The following is a 21905-nucleotide window of genomic DNA, read 5'->3' as shown; positions in this document are numbered from 1 at the left end:
CAGAGTCCAGCCTGGGGTCGTCACATGTGGTTGCCACAAGCCCGCAGGCCGCGCCATTCTCAAGCCCGCCGGCCTCCTCTCGCAATGCGTAAAAAGACAGTATGAATCATTATAATCTGTAATTATGTCCCCACTTGATGCAACAAATGCCTCGTTTATAATGGGTTTTAATATTTTTGTCTCGTCGCTCCAGCCGGGACACGGCATCACAGTATGGTAGAGGTGCAACATTTCCGTCACACGCTTGAGGTATTCGGTCAATCACAATGCACTGGATAGCTGGCCAATCAGAGCACACCTCGTTTTTCAGAACGATGGTCTTTGTAAAAATCGTCACGTTTCAGAAAGGTGGGGCATAGAGGAGAAACAATAATGTACAGTATGTAGAAAATAATGTGTTTTTTTAACTTTAAACCGCATAAACATTTCATTACACCAAATACACAAAATAATGTTCTTTTTAGCAACATCATATGACCCCTTTAAACCAGCACAGTATTTTGTTTACCATTAAGTTCTTCATCTAACACGCACGAAGCTCTTGGAAATGCACTTGACATTTAGCTGAAATGGCAGATGCTGTCAACTTACACTAACACAACTGTCCAAACACCAAAGCACAACATGCATATTCAGAACAACAGAATTATCAAATTAGCATTGCAGACATTCTACACTGTCAAATCTAGTACTAAATTCTCCAAATCTGTCCAATGATGTGCAAAATAATTAAAGATTCTCTCTTGTATGGCACATTCACTTCCCTTTTCCGTTTCTTTATTTTCCTTGATATCTTGTTTTCTCACTTGGGGGGATACTTTTCTTGTAGCCTACCTGTCACTTCTTTACCAGAAGAACATGTGTCTACTGTTATGAACAGAAATGCACCTTGTTTGCTAAACAGCCACCTCATTGTAATTTGTTTGCACACAATCTAAATTTTAGTTAAATTCAAAATATTACATTAAGACAATCTGTTATTGTTGTTATTTATCTTCAAATCACTTTAATACCCAAGATTAACAAACATATAATTTATATAAATATTTTACAATAAATTCTAAAGTGCCTAAGTCAAAATTAGTACAATATGTTTATAGAAAAATAATACTGAACACGTTATTGCATTATTATGATTATATTTTTGTGTTGTTGTCTGCTATAGCTCCCTCCTTTACTATAAATCGATGTGAACATCTGTCTGCTAAATTTATTAATGCAAGTTTACAATAGATAATAATGATGTCCTTTAACATACAGTATTCTGACTGAGAATAATAATGGGATGCTTACTGATAAACTTTTGATAGCAGTTTAATACTTAACTAAGTTAACAAAGACAAAACTACAGTAGCCTATTTACAGATGAAACTGATCTGCACTTGAAGCGATGAACAGGTAATTTTGCTACAATTTGCTGCTGCTTAATTCTGGCCACTTCCTCTCCTTCCTTGAGTCCCACGCATTATTGATCGAAACCGTTTGACTGAAGTGCACAACAAACACGAGCAGAATTGCAGCGCTGACTAACCGATTCATGATTTGTTATTGATTTATTATTAAATGTCAAACTTGGCAATGATCACTTTGGTACATGTGGCAGGCAATAATATATAATATTAATAAAATAAATAATATTTTTTTTTTAAACTGGACAGCGGGCCCAGGTGCTCTCCCAGTGCTCCCGATGGCCAGTCATTGGCATGCAATGATTGCATCCAGCTGCTGCTGATTGCAGCACGAGTATAGGCAGCAGGTGCAATGCATACTCAGCTTTTCGCTTCAGAGTCAAGCGATCACATCATTTTGCTCCTGACTACTTTACTGAGAGAAAAAGACTGAACGAGATCAGTGCGCTCTTTGGAGCTCTTGGTGTTGGCGGTACGGCACTTCAGCGGTGGTGGTTTCCCATGTCGTGTGGGTTGCACATATCAGGCTGCACTACCCCCTGTTTGGGCTGCAGGTGGCCATCTCCGCTGTGTGCTTCAGCACACTAAAAGAGCTTTTTGCCTAAAAGAGCATTCAGGGGTGCGTCTTTGTAAAGACGACGTTGCATCTTGCTACAGACAACATATCCCCCGTGTGTTTCTGGATGAGGTCATTACCTGGTGTCGGGTGATGGTCACGATCGCTGCCTCACATGTCTGGGCATTAAGCACGCTGAGGTGGTGTTCGTGGATGAGTCATGTTCTCATTGTGGGAAGATGACCATCTCGGAGTTGCGGGCCAAGCTCCGTTACCTCAAAAGGGGCGGAGCTCCGCTGCCTCTGCCTCGATCTAGTTCTCGTCATGGCGGCAGTGAGGCAGGGGCTAGTTCAGGCAGTAGCACGGACGGTCTGAGGGTAACAGTGATGGCAAACCCCCCAGGGAACCAACCCTCGGGGGACCATCGCTCCTCTTGCACTCCGCAACCAGTTGAGCTGCCAAAAGAACATTTTGGGCCCTCTACAAGGAGCGTACCAGCAGTATCCTTCGGTGCTCCTCCCGACGATCGGATGTCAATCGCTGCATGAAGATTCGGCTGCGCTGCTGCTCTCCGGGACTGTAGCAATACCTGAATTGGATCTGGAAATGACAGCTATGCTTTCCCGGCCCGCCGTGAGGTTAGGGCTTGAGTGGAGACCTCCACCGTGTCCCAAGCCTTCAAGGTTGGACAAAACGGTGTAGCGGTCGGTTGCGATGCAGTTTCCTAATACCGCCTCCACCCAGCAGGGCAAACTGTGACTCCCCTCCCGGGTCTGTAGGTACTCGTCTGGTCTGTCTAGCGATACTTATGTGGCCTGTGGAGAAGCTGCCTCCGCCTTACACACTACGGCATTACTGCAGGTTCTTCAGGCTAAAGCACTGAGGGACCTGCACGAGGGTGGTCCCTCACAATCCGGAAGTTCTGAAAGAGCTCCGAACCGCAACTGACCTTGCGCTCAGAGCAACGAAGGTCACTGCGAGTTCTCTGGGTCATGCGATGTCCACACTCGTGGTCCAGGAGCGTCACCTCGGGCTGTGTCTGGTCGACATGAGGGATGCCAATAAGTTCAGTTTCTCAAGGTCCCTGTGTCCCAGACCGGCCTCTTCGGTGATGCAGTCGAAAACATAGCCCAGCAGGTCTCGGGTGCACAGGAGCAGACTGAGGCGATCCGACATGTCCTACTCCGGTGGGCAGCTGCTGCCTCCAGCTGGCCGCAGTGCCCCAGCCTGCTCGTTGTCGAGGGCGGGCCCCTGCGTCAACCCCCTGCTCTTTGGGGGATGGTGAATGCACAATCTGGTTTACTGCTCCAGAGTGTCCGTACTGTAGACCCTGTCGAGCTCTGAGAACCGGTAGAGGGCTGGGTTCCATATGTAGAGGCCTAAGTGGATCCCATATGTGTAAAGTCCACAGTATAGCCTCAGAGCCTGTGTTTCCCCGGCAGACTTCTGCCATTTCCAAGAGGGTTATAATCACCTCTAATCTTCCATATGCACCTAAACAGTTGTTCATATGTGTAAGTGCTTCCGAAACCTCCTTCGGGAAGAATGGGGCTTCCGCAACGTTCCTGTTCCAAGTGGTATGGGTACGTTTTCCCAGTGTCCAGCAGACGTGTATTAGTGACCTGGCGTGAGAGATTCTTTCTACACAGTTTCACAGTTTTATTAACCTACTGTAGACTGGAACAGTTTTTAGGGATTGGGGCTATTGTGAATGATTTTAGGTTATGTTGGCAATGGGTACATTCATGACAGTACATTCATGACAGTGACAGAGACGTGGTAGTTTTACTGTGTGTGTCTTCCACTGTGTTCTACAATTTATTTTTCAATGAAAAGAACATTGAAATGACCTGAATATTGAGTCCAGCTCCATCCGTTAGTTAGGCTACTAGGCCCACTCACTTTTGCCCAGGCCCACCAAAAAAATTAAATTCTGCCTACGCCACTGCTTGGCAGCCACAAACATCTCACGGAAGTGGGGTATTGAGAAAGAAGATCACCCATATTCTGTTTTTCTCCTTTAATTTTCATCCCATAATACAAAACTCATGCCAGGAGAACCAGCTGGGAACAATCAAAATAAAGTGTTATCAGATATTAAGCAGACAGTACACTAATACTCTAAAAACAAGTGGAAATCTGTTCTTTTGAAATTTGAATTAATCAAAGAACGGTTTCCTCAATAAGCTACACAACTATTTTCAACACTGATAATACTAAGTTTGTTGAGCAACAAATCAGCATATTGATGCTGAAAATTCAGCTTTGATCGCCAGAATAAATTACATTTTTATTTATATTCAAATAGAAAACAGTTATTTTAAATTGTAATAATATTTCACAGTAATACAAACGGGATTAATTCATAAATTCATACGACCTTACGTTCACGCTGTGGAAGTACAAACGGAAGACAGAAGTCAATGAAAGCAGTGCTGAAAAGGGGTGGAGCTACATAAGGTCTATAACAATGAAGACATGGACTGCCGGAAAATTCATCCGGTGGTGGGGAAAGAGTTAATAAGGTAATTATAAAACCTACTCTTACAGAAAACTGCCCTTTCAGGGGCAAATATTGGCCCTTAATGGAAAAGTTCATTTCTGATCCTGGACAAAGCTCACAAAAATAGAGTGTAAAGTTTTACATTTTACATTATTTGCTGAAAAACTTCCCCTTTGTTGCATCACTGGTTCTTGTGCTCCTCATAAAGAACTGAAGGGTACTGAAAAGAGCAGCTTAAAGATTTTGCTAAACATCTAATTTTTTTGTCCCACGGAAGCAACAACGTTTGGAGCAGCGTGAAGGTGACTATATGTACTGTATGATGAGCTCAAAGTAATGCCTGTTAGGTCTGTTCCCAAGTGATCTATGCCCTGTTTAGATATCTACAGGTCTCTGAACACTGCTATCTTCTGATCTTACCAAATCAAGCCTTGAGGTGTGGTACAAATGAATACACTCAAGTAGAACTGTTCAGCCTGGGGCCCTTACTAGTGGTTGCCTACAAAGTGTACATCACATTCCAGCAGAGCCAATCCAGCCTATTACTTTCAAATTAGTCTTCTGACGTGGGGAGATTTGCTTTTCCTATAAGAGCCATCTTCACGTTTAAATCAGGATCTAAGAAAGCTTTTGTGCTCTGAACAACTCTTGGCTAAATATAAAGCTTTCAAAGTATAGTTGTATAGGAGACGGTGACGCACGTCAGCAGTCAGGAAGCAGTTTGCTATCATTGTGTCACGACGTCCAGGCTAGATGCCAGAATGTCCATTTGACTGAAGGAACATATCATGTGCAAGTCATTGCAGCACATAATGAACAACCTACAATATTTGTCTAGGGAATTAAGCACAACCTAAATACTTTGCAATGCCAATATATATATATATATATATATACAGTTTTTTTAAGCTCTGAACCAGGCCAGTATTATCTAACAAAATGTGACCCTAGAGCATAAAAGCAGTCTTAAGTCGCTGGGGTATATTTGTAGCAATAGCCAAAAATACATTGTATGGGTCAAAATTATAGATTTTTCTTTTATGCCAAAAATCATTAGGATATTAAGGAAAGATCATGTTCCATGAAGATATTTTGTAAATTTACAAATTTACCTACTGTAAATATGTAAAAACTTCATTTTTGATTAGTAATATGCATTGCTAAGAACTTCATTTGGGCAACTTTAAAGGCGATTTTCTCAATATTTCGATTTTTTTGAACCCTCAGATTCCAGATTTTCAAATAATTGTATCTCGGCCAAATATTGTCCTATGTACATCAATGGAAAGCTTATTTATTCAGCTTTCAGATTATGTATAAATCTCAATTTTTTTTGAAAAATTGACACTTAAGACTGGTTTTGTGGTCCAGGGTCAATAATGATTAGGCATACAGTAGTAATTCATACAATTAATTTTGAATTATTATCATAAATCACACACGCATTTGATATAATTATATTTGTCTGCACCATATAACAGAGCAGACTTGAGTAATTATGCTGAAAATTCAGTTTAAATTACATTTTAAAATATATTCAAAAAGAAAATAATTAAAATTGTAACAATATTTCACAATATCACAGTTTTTACTGTATTTAATTTTTTTATCAAATAGTTTCAAAATTCAATGCAAGAACGCAAGCTCTTACTGTACATTTTGGGCTAATTTTGCTTTGCACATAATAAAGAAGCAGACAAATGGCATCAGGGAAACTCTGAATTGTAATAACATTTCACAATATTACTGTTTTTGCTGTATTTTTTATCAAATATATTCAATGCAAGAATGTAAGCTCTTACATTTTGAACAATAATATGCTTTGCACATTAAACAGAAGATTGCATCCTGAAATTTGTCCCAGAGGAACTTCGAGTGGAAAAGCCTCTGATTTCAGTAAAACAAGCATGAGATAAAACATTCCCTGCGCCTGTGACACTCCAGGATGGTCTTACCTTCCAGGGAGAGGCTGGACTTCCTCAGATGCACTCATGGAGGCCAAAGGTGTTCCAGGGCAAAAGCAGCAGCGGCCAAACTCCAGCAGGAGAGGCGATAGAACGCGTCCGTCCTCAGACTGAGGCAGAAAGAGCACTAGTGCGAAGAGACTGGAGCTCAGAGAGACCCGGTGCAGAGCAAGCCAGCGTCTGACACACATACAGACACACGCTGATGGAGAAATGTGCGTTCACACTCACACACGCATCCACACAGGAGTAAAGACAGTTCAGACGGACAGTTGCAGAGGTGTGGTGTGCATTGGGCTGCCCTCACTTATTCAGGCTGCACACACACACACACACACACTCACTCACTCACTCACTCTCTCTCTCAAATGTTTTTCCCGTACGGTATGAAGAGTGGCTTAGTCCAGAACATTGCCAGTCCAAGCATGGCAAGAGAGACACTGAGGCTTGTTGTCTACCTAACAGCATGGTCTCTCTCACTTTCAGTCTCACTCTTTTGCTCTCTATTTTCCCTCCCTCTCTTTATGTTTCATCCTTCCTTGCTATATCATACACATCTCTCCACCCCTGATGTCTCTCCCTTTCCTTCTGTTTCTGTGATTCGCTCTCATTTTGTTGGGCTGACAGATACTTTCCCTGCACTTATCACAATTTTCCTTTTTCTTTGCTTTACCTTTGTTTTCACGATTCACAACTAAAGCATAAAATACTGAATACCATGTTAATCCTAAGTATGATATATACAATTTGGAACATATTCCATATATAAACATATTTGGTAACACTTTAGTATAGGGACCAATTCTCACTATTATGTTGCTTATTAGCATGCCTTTAATTAACATATTGGCTGTTACTTATAAAGCACATATTCTGCATGACCATATTCTACATCCCTAATCCGACCCCATACCTAAATTTAACAACTACCTTACTAACTATTAATAAACAGCAAATTAGGAGTTTATTGAGGCAAAAGTCGTAGTTATTGGTTTGTTAATAGCGAGAATTGGACCTTAAAATAAAGTGTGACCATATATTTAAACATACAAAAAAATGAAAAAGTATGACTAAATTAAGTCCATTACATTACTTTTATGTATGAATGTATGTCTGTATTTATTTATTAAATTGTTTTTTTCTGTTTTAAAGTCTTATGTGCACCAAGGCTGCAATTACTTTAAAAACTAAAATATTGTGAAATATTACAATTTAAAATTAAAGTGTTTTCTGTTTGAATTTTTTATTTATTATTAGAATTTTTTTTTTTTTGCAGTGTAAGTCCTGCAATTCCTGTTATTCCTGTGTGGTGGGGGGGACATATAATACATTTTTAATCATTTTAATAATCAAAAAAGATATGTTTTTAATCATCAAATTTGCATTTTAACATTATTTTCATTACAACTATGTACATTTAACTCCAAAATTCTCATTAATGACAATTATCCTGTCTGGGCACAATGATTTTTGCAATTAAAATGAGCATACATTAAGCAAAAACTAACATTATCACATACAATTTTTCATAATTTCAATAATACATAATTGTTTTATTTACATTAAATTCATTCCATTGAGGACTTTTGCATTACTGCACACTATCATCCATTCATTTGTTTGTTTATTTATTTGTTTGGGGGATTTTGTAATATTATGCAGACATGTTCTTGACAGTTTTTGTGAGATTGACTCTCCTCACTGTGACATACTAAAGTAAGTGTGATGCCCTGGCTTCAAGTTCAGCGATGCATGCCAGAAGTGCTCTTAGGTATTGATCAGAATATTAGAATTGTGTAATGCTATAATATGTTAATCTTAACAGAACAGCAAATGCATTAACACTTTCAAAGGTGGCAAGCACTATTTTTAACCCTCACTGATGCTGTGTTCAATGTGCATTTGAGCAGGAATGATGCATGAAATGATGGCTGACTCTTCATTTTTTTTAACTAGCCATTATCTACATCAAACCAATGTCAGATCTGAGCTGTCCAATTTATGCTACAGCAGCGAGACGCGAAAGCAATCATGAATACAGAGAATCATTGTATGTTTAAGGGGTTTAAGTGCAGAACTATGTTTGGTTTTAGTGTAAAGATGCATAAGTACAACAGCAACTGAACAGATTAAATCATCATTATTAAATGGACAGCTGAGATGTTTGCAGATGCCAGTCACAGATGGTGCTGGCGTGTGGTGTGTTTGTGTGCTGTTTCAGTAGTTTTCTCCAGCTGTGCCTATCATCTAATTTTCTGTCTTGCAGGTGCATGCCACTATGAGAGTCATTTAGGTGAGTTTGCTCAAGGGCAGTTTGTTTCAATGATCTCTGAACAGAGCCCAAAATGTAACTCATGTCATGCCATCAGTCATGGATTCATATTATCATTACTTTTGTCAAATTAATTTGACTGGATACCCACATACAGTGCATGTGCTTAATCAAGTCTCATAACTGGCTAAGTTTTGCAGGCATCAAAACTGATGACGGTTGTTCGTCTTAAATGTTTTGTCACCATCTAGTGTTTCAGGCATTAAACTGCATCATGGCATAGTCAGTTTTTACCTTGCACTGCATAAAGAGCCCACTGGTGTTGTTCTGTGAAGATTATGCTTGTTGTTGCAACAGAGATGCATTTAAAAATCTTTCTGAGCAACTGCACATGATGTTAATCTTCTTGAAATCCTTATTATGAGACAAAAACATCAATACAAAGATAATAATAGCAAAAACAAGAGTGATGAATAAGATCCCAGATCTTATGTTCTACAAACTGCAGAATATACCCAGATGGTCCTCAATAGTTGTGTGCTTGTCTCGTGATCCAAACCCGCGGTTCTCCAAATCACTGAAGCGGTTTTAGACAGACAGTGTTGGAGATTCAACAGCTCATGCTGGTCTGATGAATTGGGATGGGGACGTCTGTGGAAAAACTTGCTGTGGTAAAAAAGACATGATATTAATGTAAAAATATAAGGCACTTTTCACAAATTACATGAGAGTGAACATGCCAGATATATTAGACGAACCATATCGTTTCACATCATGTAAATAAATGAATTTACATACATTTGAAATAAATACACTTTTTTATTTTAAATAGATAAATTTGAAGTAAATATTTTTTAAACATTTTTCAAGCTCATTCCCCCCTGATAACCAGAGACTGTTTTTAAAAAATGATCAAAAACATATTTTTTATTGTTGTGCGAACTAATGTGTATTGTAGTTTATTAACAACTGCCAATCAACAAGGTCCCAAATGTCTTTTGGTCCCTTACTGAGTGAGGCTAAATATGCTCCCCTTTTGCCCATTTTGCCATATTTTTAATTATAACATTCAAACTAAACATAATGTTTGCTTATTGCCAGCAAATAATGACATATGTTTGTAAACTGTACTGAGAGATGTCGAAAATATTGGAAATGTGTTGAAAATATGGCGAACTTCATATAAAATGAATGTAAAATCAAATTAACTAGGCCTACTTTTTTAACATACTTTGTTCAGAAAAAATAAATAAATCAAGATAAATGTTCGTCTAGAGTAATTTGTGCTTATTAGTACAGTTGAACTGAATCATTGAAGCTCAGAAGCAAAGACATTGTTAATAGACTGGGAATAAATACATAAAGCATATTTGTGTTGTTTAACATTTAATTATTGCAGGTTTGCGTCATATTCTGAGTTGCATTATTTTTATTCATTTTGAGGAATACTGAATCTGTGTGTGTTTTTTTTGTGAGTGAGATGAATCAATGCATATTCATGTTTATTTTAGAACTACTGTAACATCTGATTTCTCTCGACATGGGGACAGGAGAGCCGTCAATCAATAAACTGAAAAAAAAAGTAACTTGCATTACTTATTTGAGAAAGTAACTCAGATATTCTCTTATAAATTAAAAAGTAATGCATTACTTTACTAGTTACTTGAAAAAAAAGTAATCTGATTACGTAACTTGCGTTACTTGTAATGCGTTACCCCCAACCCTGGTTATGTATTATTTATGTCTAACACACGCACATACATACATATATATATATATATATATATATATATATATATACACACACATACATACATGTAGTAAAATAGTATTTGTTAATAATATAATTATACTATATATATATATATAAACAGTTATTTATATTTTTGTTTTAAAATATTATTAATATATTTTATTATTTTATTAGTATAATTATTATTATTATTAAGAACATTTTCCATTATAGAGAACCTTCTGCTTAATGGAAAGTTTCTTCATGCTTCATTTTTAAAAGTGTATGATCAGGAAGCAGCTGTTCTGTGTTTGGCAAATACACTTTGGGTAGACTGAACTAAAATTATTGAACATATCTGCATAATGTAGGTTGAAAGGCCAGTGCGGCTGAAAAATCAAAATAATAGAGTGTCACATTTCAAAATTACAGTATACCATGTTACAATAACTAAATATATCTGATCTATCTGGTTATCAGTCTGTGCAAATATCCGATCAGGTACACCACTAACCGTATACCATAATCTACAGGTATCCAGAAACACACCGTTTCAGAAATACGTGAAATGATTTCCCTAAATGCTAATAAATTGTTGAAAGAATCTTTGTTTGTGCTAATTTTCTTTCTTTGGAAGTTTTATTTGTTTCATATATGTGATGAGCTTTGATGTTCTTGATGATTATTCAAAAAATCATGAAATCTCCCCATGTGTTTTCATTTCCCAGCTTTTTAATAGTTCAGGTCATGAGACCTTTAGCTTTTTGTTTGGTTCTCGTTCAAGTGAAGTTTGATGCATCTCATGACAGGTCGGTGGAGTTGATTCTAGCCAGAGGCTTGACATGAGACACATCACTGTCACGTCACGCTCAAGTCGACAGAACATTGATTAGTCATAGACTATCAATACCTCTCTTATTTCACTCATCTGCCATAGCATTTGATGACACAAGTGCTACTTCATGAAAGAGAACGGCAAAGTCATGAGGCTCAGACGCATGCAGTTATTCACAACCTGGCACCATCTTTTTCAGGTCATGCTAGTGCTGTACTAAACTCCATTGGATTGAATAATGTCTGTAAACATATGATTGTCCTTAAACTGAGCCCTGCTTTATTTAATCGTGTTTCTGTTCTAATCAACATTAATGGGTGTGTTTTAATGGCTTGGTGTTGTTTTTATGTGTGTAGGATTGACCAGGTATCAACCCTGTACCAGAACATCAGTTTGACGGAGCCCAGAATCGTCCCTCAGTATGAAAGAGTTCTTCTCAGTTTCATCAAAGAGATCCGAATACTGAACACAGAAATGGAACATCTGGCACTTGCTGTAAAGAGGTAAACAAACTCATGCACATACAGTACATACATACTCATGTGGCCACCATGTTTTGTTCACCGTTCTTTCCATACAGGAGTTTAGAATCTGGGTGGAGTTAAAATCTTTAGTTTCTTCAGAAATTCCTTGCAGCATCTTTGTATCAAGAACCGTTTTTGGTTGTTTAGGGTTCTTGAGTTGCTCTCTGGTAGTAACCGATTACACGTAATCTGGATTATGTAATCAGATTCCTAAAATTGTAATTAGATTACATTACTTTTTAAAATACTCATAATCAGACTACAGCTACTTTTTTGTATTGATTATAGGATTACAAAAAATGTTGATTTCTGGGTCATTAAAAGGGTCATATGATGCTATTTTCCAAGCTCATTATTTTGTGTATTGGGTGTAATAGAATATGTTAGCTTTAATTTTCAAAAATGTCATTATTTTTCACATACTGTTCATTATTGCAGATCCTCTATGCACAATCTTTCTAAAACGCATCGATTTCTACAAAGCCCCTCCTTCTAAAAGCACAGTGTGCTCTGATTGGCCAGCTGACCCAGTGCATTGTGATTGGCTGAACATCTCAAGCGTGTGTTGGAAATGTAATGCCCCTTACCATAATCGTGAGCTTTAGCTTCCAAAGCAATGATAAGAACAGTTAATAATGCCGTCAGTTTTACTATATCACAACAGGCTCTACTTGAGCGTCCAGTGTGGCGCAGAACATGTAGTGAATCATGTGTGTCGTCTTTCCGCCGCCAGTTATATTCAGAGAACAGAGGATACTACATTTGTAAACATAAATCCATCTCTGTCTGCACTTGTGATCGTAAGAACGACAAACAGTAAGCATTACTCTACACTTCACCAAACTCTGCATTTGAACAGTCAATAGCACATTATAAAACATACTTACGGGCTCTGATTCAGAAGCGCCAGATTGTCAGAGCAAAGTTGGAATTGCCCCATATTTTAGAAACAGCCTTTCTGCACAGCCAGCCTTGTACTCTCCCAGGTTCAGGAAACTTTGCTGCACACACTCGGAACATTCGGGTTGTACTGTTCTGGAACAGTGTTGTAAATAAATGTTAACCACTGACTCCTAATTGCGTCCACTTTCGGAAAGACCAAAAAAAGTGCTTTTGCTTCCGCATAGAAACACAAAGCATCTCCACGGCATGGCGGCAACAACACTACTGCCATACCTGAAACCACGCCTTCTTGCTTTGCGTATCCATTTGGGTGGTATTATGCAAATATTTCCACATAGTGACATAGATATGTGAGGTGTTTTCGGGTGGTCTGGATCAGCCTTCTCGTCTAGACAGAAAAATTCCTTTTGTGGGAGACTTTGAGCTCTGTATCTTTGCAGATCTTATACATGCACAAACAGCTACAAAACACACTAAAGTAAAAGGAAAACATGCAAACGCATCATATGACCTCTTTAAAAGAACAGTACATAGATTGTTATCTATATGACATTCTTTGGCCTTGAACACACGAATAACTTAAAAAGAGAACTTATGTCAATAATGAGACATGTCAATAATACACCCACAACAATAGGTGGCGCCAAATACGCATAAAACGAGTGTGCCATGAAATACGTAATGTAATGCGTGTTGTAAAGATCGCGAGTAAAAACAAAAGAAAAAGAAAACCTTACAGCTGCATGAGTCGTGACTGTCACGTTAGCCTGATGGGACCAAACTCCCTTTGTGATTTTAAAACGTAAGACTTGACGTAAAACGTAAAACCCAGATTTGAAGACTACAGTAGATTTAACTTCTACTGTTAATAAGATTTTGGTAGGCTACTATTAGATGGATAGCCTAAATGTCCTAATTCAGATGGGCTACCTGTTTTTTTGTTTTGTTTTGTTTTTTAATGGTATATCAAAAAGTGTATATTTTTTAAATGTGATTGTTGGTACATTTGACCAGTTTTTACCATACTTTCAAAACAAAAATTAAAATAGGAAAAATATGCAATATGAAAATAATTGAAGACAAAATTTGTTTTACTGAGAAAAAACAAAAGTTGTTTTTTAAAAAGCCTTTTTCCAAAAGGTACATCTGGAAAAAGGGGGGGTCGTCTTATAATCAGGGTCGTCTTATATTCGAGCCAATATGGTATTACCAGAGCTTCTCAGTGATTGTAGTCCAGTTCGAATGTGCCATCTCAGTAATCATCATACAGACAATGCCAGTGAAGATTACGAAGATTACATTCTAGGCGGTGGGACAAGTTTGTGGTAAACCTCAAGTGTTTTCTGCATACAACGACGCATAACATTCAAATCAAAAAGAAGGTCGAAAGCACTTGTTAGAGGCACGAAACTTCTGTAACTGAGATTTCTTATACCATGTGAATTGGCCATTAATATTATAGTATATATAATGTGGTAAAATTACATTACTTCATCTACCCTTGTAAAACTAATCCCATCTGAATAGTGCTATATTATCATATATTGTGAACCAAACCTGTATATATATATTTTTTTTTTTCTGTCCATGCAATGGAAGTCAATGGTAACCAAAACTGTTTGGTTACCAACATTCTTCAAGAAACCATTCTTCCGTTGTTTTCTGCATACAACGACGCATAACATTCAAATCAAAAAGAAGGTCGAAAGCACTTGTTAGAGGCACGAAACTTCTGTAACTGAGATTTCTTATACCATGTGAATTGGCCATTAATATTATAGTATATATAATGTGGTAAAATTACATTACTTCATCTACCCTTGTAAAACTAATCCCATCTGAATAGTGCTATATTATCATATATTGTGAACCAAACCTGTATATATATATTTTTTTTTTCTGTCCATGCAATGGAAGTCAATGGTAACCAAAACGGTTTGGTTACCAACATTCTTCAAGAAACCATTCTTCCGTTTTTTGTTCAATGGAAGAAAGTAAGAGAATTGTGTATTACTGCATATGTGACGGCCAATGTGTGTTCTGCTGCTGTTTGTTCAGAGCTCAGGATCAGACGGCTATACAGCTGAGTGAGATGGAGGAAGAGATGGATCACCGCATCCACACCGCAGAGAGAAACACACGTCTACAGGTCAGGAGACAAACACAAGATTTGCCTAATTTAACATCAGGAGTAATATACATATATACATAAAAAATATGCATTTACTTGAAAAGTGTGTGTGTGTGTGTGCGTTTTTGTGACAAATGAGGACATAAATTTGTATAATGACAAAGGTATGACAGGTATTACAAGGAGAAGGTGACTTTTCAGGACATTACCCCATGTCCCCACTTTTCAAAACGCTTATAAATCACACAGAATGGAGTGTATTGAAAATCTGAAATAGCACAAAGTTTCCTGTGAGGGGTAGGTTTAGGGGTAGGGTTAGTGTAGGGCAATAGAATATACGGTCTGTACAGTAGAAAAACCATTACGCCTATGGGATGTCCCCACTTTTCAAAAAAAAAAAAACTTGTGTGTGTGTGCTGTATATGTGTGTTTTTTTATTTATATTTATTATTAAGCATAATTTACTTTATTTCTTTCTTTATTTGTTTTTTTGCAAATTCACTGATGAGCTCAAGAAAAAAACGTAATTCTAGCTATATTCTCTCTCTAATTTGTTTCTTGTTTTATGCATGTTTAGATTTGTATTATTTTAATTTGTTTTACTTGAAAACATGACCATTTCTATGTCGCAGTATCTCCACACACACACACACACTGAAATCTCATTTCACTTTCAGTTAAGGCAGAAAAAGTACCCAAATTACCCACCCATGACCCATCATTAAGAGAAACTATTTGCACTGTAAATACCATCCGTCATAAACGTCTGTGACAGCACTTGATATTCTCTTATGTACTGAGCATCTGGAGCTCATAAACTGAATATAAATGCAGTATGCAAAATGTTTATTTTATAGAACAGGTGTGGTATAGATCTTATGGCTCTTTACCATAATGATAAATCACATTATTCATCACATTTAATACTACTGTTACTGTGCAACACTATTGATTACATAATATTATTCTTTATTGTGATCAAACACACAACAAGGCATTTATAACGAAACGACTTCATATTATTTTGACAATTCATTGCGTAATCCAGTTAGATGCAGTATGCTGAAACTTTATTATTCTTAAAATAAATTAAAACTTCTTCAAAATAATAAATAAAATAAATGGCACCTTTCTAAGTATGATTTGTAGTGCATGTTTATCTTAAAGGGACTGTGCTGATATGAAATACCAAACATTTTAATGTTTTTTTGCAGGCATCCCTCAGTTCAGAAATTTTCTTTTTCATTGTCACTGTAATCAAAGATGAAAACTGTAATTGATTATATATTACTTCAGTGCTTGTATTCATATTGTTTCTATGGATACAGCGCTCTGTTTATTGTGAGTTAGGAGTTGATATAGGCAGCTGTAAGTGAACTGGCACAGTTGTTTGCTGTGATCTGGGATCCAGCCAATCATGTGAGAGTCTTGGATCCCATTCAAGGCTTAATTTATCCGTGACATCACATTTTAGTGCAGACAGTCTTGCGTTTGTTCTTGTTCCTTACGCTGTTCCTTATCTCAGACCCGTGTTCCACGACTTGTCACATTATGTAATGTGAAATGAACTGACTGTTTGTTCAACAACACCTGTTCAAGTTCCTGTGAAAAGTAAAAAGCATTTGTATCCATTAGTGCACTGACATTCCTAAACCTTTTGTTACCTTAATTGTCTTGATCTAATGCTTTATAAAGTATCTTCTGTACAGAGCTTTTTAGGTGTCTCATTTTAATATTTAATATTAAAAAATATCTATTTTGACTTGTTTGCAACCATGCAGTCATCATTTCAGCTTATCACAACACATTTGGAATTTTTACATTATTTTTATCGCATTATTTTTTTATCATATTTTATCTTTTCTTTTCAGTTTTCACCCATGATTTTACCATTTTAGTCCTTTTTTGTTTTATAAATGTTATAAAATGTCAAGATTTATAATGTTTAACACCAGTGTATGGACTCTGTTCTTTTATAGGAGTCTAAAAAAGCTGAGGCGACTCTGAGCAGCATGAAACACCAGTATGAGTCTCAGATATGCGAACTTCAGCAGAAGATACAGACTCTGCAGATGGTGACTCACTCCTGATTTATAATAACAATGAGCTTATATAGATTTGTAGATATAAAAGTTGGTTTAGAAAGATGGGGTTTAAAAAACAATTAATATTCAGTAATGTTATTATTTGAGTGCACTCATACTGAATTGACTGGAGCTAAATAAGGACACTGTTGTCTTCTGTAGAGCTGCATTTGAAGCTGTTTCATAACTGATGAACTTTGCAGCAATGACACAGTTACTGAACTTATTCAAGCTAAATAAGGACACTATTATCTTCTGCAAAGCTGCTTAAAAGCTGAATCAAATTAGTTTCATAAGTGATGAGCTCTGCAACATCAACTGACTTTAGCTCAATAATAATGTTATTGTCTTCTGTAGAGCTGCTTATAGCCAAACTGAACTTGTTTAATAATTGATGAACATTGACACTGTTATTGAACTGAACTGAATTAACACTGAACTGACTTAAGCCGAATATTGACACTGTTGTCTTCTGTGGAGCTGCTTTATAGTTGAACTGATTTATTTCATAATTGATGAACTTGCGACATTGACACTTAATGAACTAAATTGAACACTGAACTAAATTAAGGCTGAAAAATGACACTATTCTTTATAGCTAAAATTACATTTGTTTCAGAATCGATGAATTTTGCAACATTGACACACTGTTATTTTCTTATTTATTACTGTGAAGCTGCTTTGAAACAATCTGTATTGTATAAAGCGCTATTTAAAAAAAAAGATGTATTTTTTTTAATTATTATTTTAGATCGAAAACCAAAACAGGAGTATCAGCCTCAAAGAGGAAACCTCAGCACTGAAACGACAGAGCAATGAGCTATTGCTGGTATGACTCCTTTATGAACCTGTAGACCATTGAAATTGTGTATGATATTATATCATGCGTTTTTGTCTTGTGTCCCTCTTTCAGCAAAACCAGAAGTTGAAACAGGAGCTTTTGGAGTCCCACACTAATATTGCGTTCTTGCAGAGTGAGCTGGACTCCCTTAAGAGTGATCTCACAGACCAAAGCATCAACTTTGAACGGTGTGTGTGTGTGTGTGTGTGTGTGTGTCACAGTTGACTTAGGCCCAATCCCAATTCTATTTTATACCCCTTCCCCTTCCCCTACCCCTCCGCCTACCCCTTCCCCTTGTCCCTTGAAACAGAGTGTCAAGGGGTAGGGGTGAAAATATTCCCCTAAGAATTGGGACACCACTACTATGCCGTTACACGTCATCATACGTCGTCTAGCTCCTACAATACACACACCTATACTGGTGTGCTGGTGTGCATTAGAGTCTTTAATTACCGTTCTATATTAATGCGCTGCTTACTGACACACACACACACATATCAGAGATCGCGCAGCTCACACATCCAGGGGCAAAGAGACTTGTCAACGCTGCCCCACGACTTTTATTAATAACAGTTTAAATACTGAATCGCTACATTATATTTTCCAGCAACAAGAGGATAAAATTGCTGTTTTTGAAGTATACTCACTCTAAAAAGAGAGATGCACAGACGTTAATAACAGTTTAAATACTGAATCGCTACATTATATTTTCCAGCAACAAGAGGATAAAATTGCTGTTTTTGACTCGCATACACGCAACTTTCATCTCTCGAATTGGCAATATTTGAGAAAAGGGTTTAGCAATTTATAATTATTGGGGGGACTAGCCCCCCTCAATGTCTACGTTGGTTATCGCCCTGATCAGACATGAAAATATGTTGTGGCACTATTGTGCAGTCTGTAATGAAATGACGTTAGCAAGCTTTAGCGATTTTTTGCAAACATTTATTTGAGTAACATGACCGTAAATACGAACTCACGGTTGAAAGTAACATAAAACAAATGATTACTTTTTGTTAAAATCTTTATTAATGCCAAAAAATGCTTACATTTATGTGTCTTTTTGTTCGCTTGGGCAGCCATGTTGCCGCTGAAGCAGGTTTACGCTGAGATAATTCATACCCCTTCATTTGAAGTGTGGTCCCGAAAAATCTTCATTTGAAGGGCTGTCTGGCCCTTCCCCTTACCCCTACCCCTCCGACCAAAAGAGAATCGAGACACCCCTACCCCTTCACGTGAACGCGCGAAAGGGGAAAGGGGAAGGGCTAAGGGGTAGAATTGGGATTGGGCCTTAGTTATTGATGAATATGTGATAACCCTTTGGATTCAGATCTTCAGACCAGGAATTTCTAAAAAGTCCATCAAATATGTACTCTGAAGTAACACAGACTGTATCTTCTGACTCAGTCTGACACTCCCAGCTGGATGTGTAATGTCAATAATGTGTCAATTTCCCTGCATGATGACTGTGAGCAGCTGTAAACCAGTTTTGTGAGTGTTTGCAGTGCTGACATCATCCGAGCAGGATATCCTGGTGTCACGCGTCACACTGCACAGGAATGTCTGAACCTTGTCACCTAGTAACTACAAAACAGAGTGCAGTTTACCTGTGTGTGAGTGTCCCAGCATTAGTATAATGAGTGTTATGGTGTAAAAATGTTTTCAGGTTACCCAAATATTTAATGACTGATCATCAACCTGAGGACATTAGGTGAAACCAACGAAAGCTATGACAGATTCGAACAGTAGAAAAAGCTGCTTAAGATAGATGAAACTGGTAACACTTTAGTATAGGGACCAATTCTGACTATTAACTTGTTGCTTATTAGCATGCATATTACTAGAATATTGGCTGTTTATTAGTACTTGTTAAACGCATGTTAATGCCTTATTCTGCATGACCATATTTTAGATACCATGATCCTATATGTTAAGGATAACCCTAAGGTTAATATTTAGGTTCATCCTAAATATGTCGATCTGTGTGTTTGTACAGAGATGAGGCTCTTATGAAGTGCTTCTCTGAGGAGAGAGGGAACCTGGAGAGACAGATCGAGGTGCTTCAGTGAGTTGAACACACACAGCACTTGTAGAAGCTCTTCGTGCTAACACCAGATATGCCTTCAAATAGTTAGTTTTTTATATAACGCTGCTTCTAAGCCATTTTGAGATAGATTCACTTTCAGGTAATTTGAGAAATCATAAAAACAAATCAAAACACACATTTAAACCGGAGATGGAGTCCAGCAGCCAGATGCACTTACAAGGAACTTTGAGACTTATATTTGAAGGGCTGTCTGGCCCTTCCCCTTACCCCTACCCCTCCGACCAAAAGAGAATCGAGACACCCCTACCCCTTCACGTGAACGCGCGAAAGGGGAAAGGGGAAGGGCTAAGGGGTAGAATTGGGATTGGGCCTTAGTTATTGATGAATATGTGATAACCCTTTGGATTCAGATCTTCAGACCAGGAATTTCTAAAAAGTCCATCAAATATGTACTCTGAAGTAACACAGACTGTATCTTCTGACTCAGTCTGACACTCCCAGCTGGATGTGTAATGTCAATAATGTGTCAATTTCCCTGCATGATGACTGTGAGCAGCTGTAAACCAGTTTTGTGAGTGTTTGCAGTGCTGACATCATCCGAGCAGGATATCCTGGTGTCACGCGTCACACTGCACAGGAATGTCTGAACCTTGTCACCTAGTAACTGCAAAACAGAGTGCAGTTTACCTGTGTGTGAGTGTCCCAGCATTAGTATAATGAGTGTTATGGTGTAAAAATGTTGTCAGGTTACCCAAATATTTAATGACTGATCATCAACCTGAGGACATTAGGTGAAACCAACGAAAGCTATGACAGATTCGAACAGTAGAAAAAGCTGCTTAAGATAGATGAAACTGGTAACACTTTAGTATAGGGACCAATTCTGACTATTAACTTGTTGCTTATTAGCATGCATATTACTAGAATATTGGCTGTTTATTAGTACTTGTTAAACGCATGTTAATGCCTTATTCTGCATGACCATATTTTAGATACCATGATCCTATATGTTAAGGATAACCCTAAGGTTAATATTTAGGTTCATCCTAAATATGTCGATCTGTGTGTTTGTACAGAGATGAGGCTCTTATGAAGTGCTTCTCCGAGGAGAGAGGGAACCTGGAGAGACAGATCGAGGTGCTTCAGTGAGTTGAACACACACAGCACTTGTAGAAGCTCTTCGTGCTAACACCAGATATGCCTTCAAATAGTTAGTTTTTTATATAACGCTGCTTCTAAGCCATTTTGAGATAGATTCACTTTCAGGTAATTTGAGAAATCATAAAAACAAATCAAAACACACATTTAAACCGGAGATGGAGTCCAGCAGCCAGATGCACTTACAAGGAACTTTGAGACTTATTAAGGTCAAAAACTGAGGATAATTAATTCAATATTTACACGTCTTCCAATTTTAATCCCAAGCATCTTTAAATACAATCAATTCCAAGTTTAATTTCTTATTGCATCTCCATTAAATTTTTTCCTTTTTAAAAAAAATAAAAAAATAAAATCTGCTATTGAAAATGGCTGTTTCAATAACATACACATGCCATATACATTCACTCTCGTTGTCTTGCATCTTCTGAAGCATACTAAAAAACAAAGACAAACTGTAAGTGTCACGTGTATGTTCCGGTTTGCCCTTATTTGGTTCTTCCTGTGTCCTGTCCTCATTGGTTATCATTTGTGTCCAGCTGTGTTTCATTAATTGTTAATTTGATTCCATGTGTGTCTCCTTAGTCCCTCGTTATCCTGTGTTTAAAAGCCCCAGTCCTTTCAGTTAGTTTTTGTCGGTTCTACTTGTTGATGTCTTCTGCTACGTGTGTCTTCCTGGTTCCCTTGATTCAATTAAATGTCTTCCATGAGTTCCTGTGTTTTCCCTGTTGCTCATTCTATTAAATTCCATGTCGAAGTGTTCTCCAGCGTCTCCTCGTTCCTCGTTCCAATCCTCCCCGAGTGTAGTGTGACAGAACAGCAGACCGTGACAGTAAGCAGCGCCCCTTCTACCCGTGTTTGTTTTTCGTTTTTTGAATAGTGTTTTTGCTTTTTTTCCCCCCTCATTCGTTTCTCCCTGCCCAAATGGAGGAACGAGCGATGTTCA

The 21905-nt window shown here is 37.7% G+C and overlaps 1 protein-coding gene across 1 annotated transcript in view; it reads left to right on the top strand.

Moving 5' to 3' along the window:
• Positions 1 to 3139: 3139 nt before the first annotated feature.
• Positions 3140 to 21905, top strand: part of LOC107562642 (ras and EF-hand domain-containing protein-like) — a 40763-nt gene continuing 21997 nt past the window's right edge. Inside the window, exons 1-6 of the mRNA XM_016247316.1 lie at positions 3140 to 3246; positions 11628 to 11774; positions 14757 to 14847; positions 16809 to 16904; positions 17665 to 17742; positions 17827 to 17942. Of these exons, the coding sequence (XP_016102802.1) occupies positions 3140 to 3246; positions 11628 to 11774; positions 14757 to 14847; positions 16809 to 16904; positions 17665 to 17742; positions 17827 to 17942 (635 nt within the window). The remainder of the gene's footprint in view (positions 3247 to 11627; positions 11775 to 14756; positions 14848 to 16808; positions 16905 to 17664; positions 17743 to 17826; positions 17943 to 21905) is intronic.

The sequence above is a fragment of the Sinocyclocheilus grahami genome, unplaced genomic scaffold (genome assembly GCF_001515645.1).
Source record: "Sinocyclocheilus grahami isolate Dianchi unplaced genomic scaffold, SAMN03320097.WGS_v1.1 scaffold831.1, whole genome shotgun sequence".
In the NCBI taxonomy this organism is placed as follows: domain Eukaryota; kingdom Metazoa; phylum Chordata; class Actinopteri; order Cypriniformes; family Cyprinidae; genus Sinocyclocheilus; species Sinocyclocheilus grahami.
Note: the sequence above shows the minus strand (reverse complement) of the source record. Positions and strands in the feature narration are given on the sequence as shown.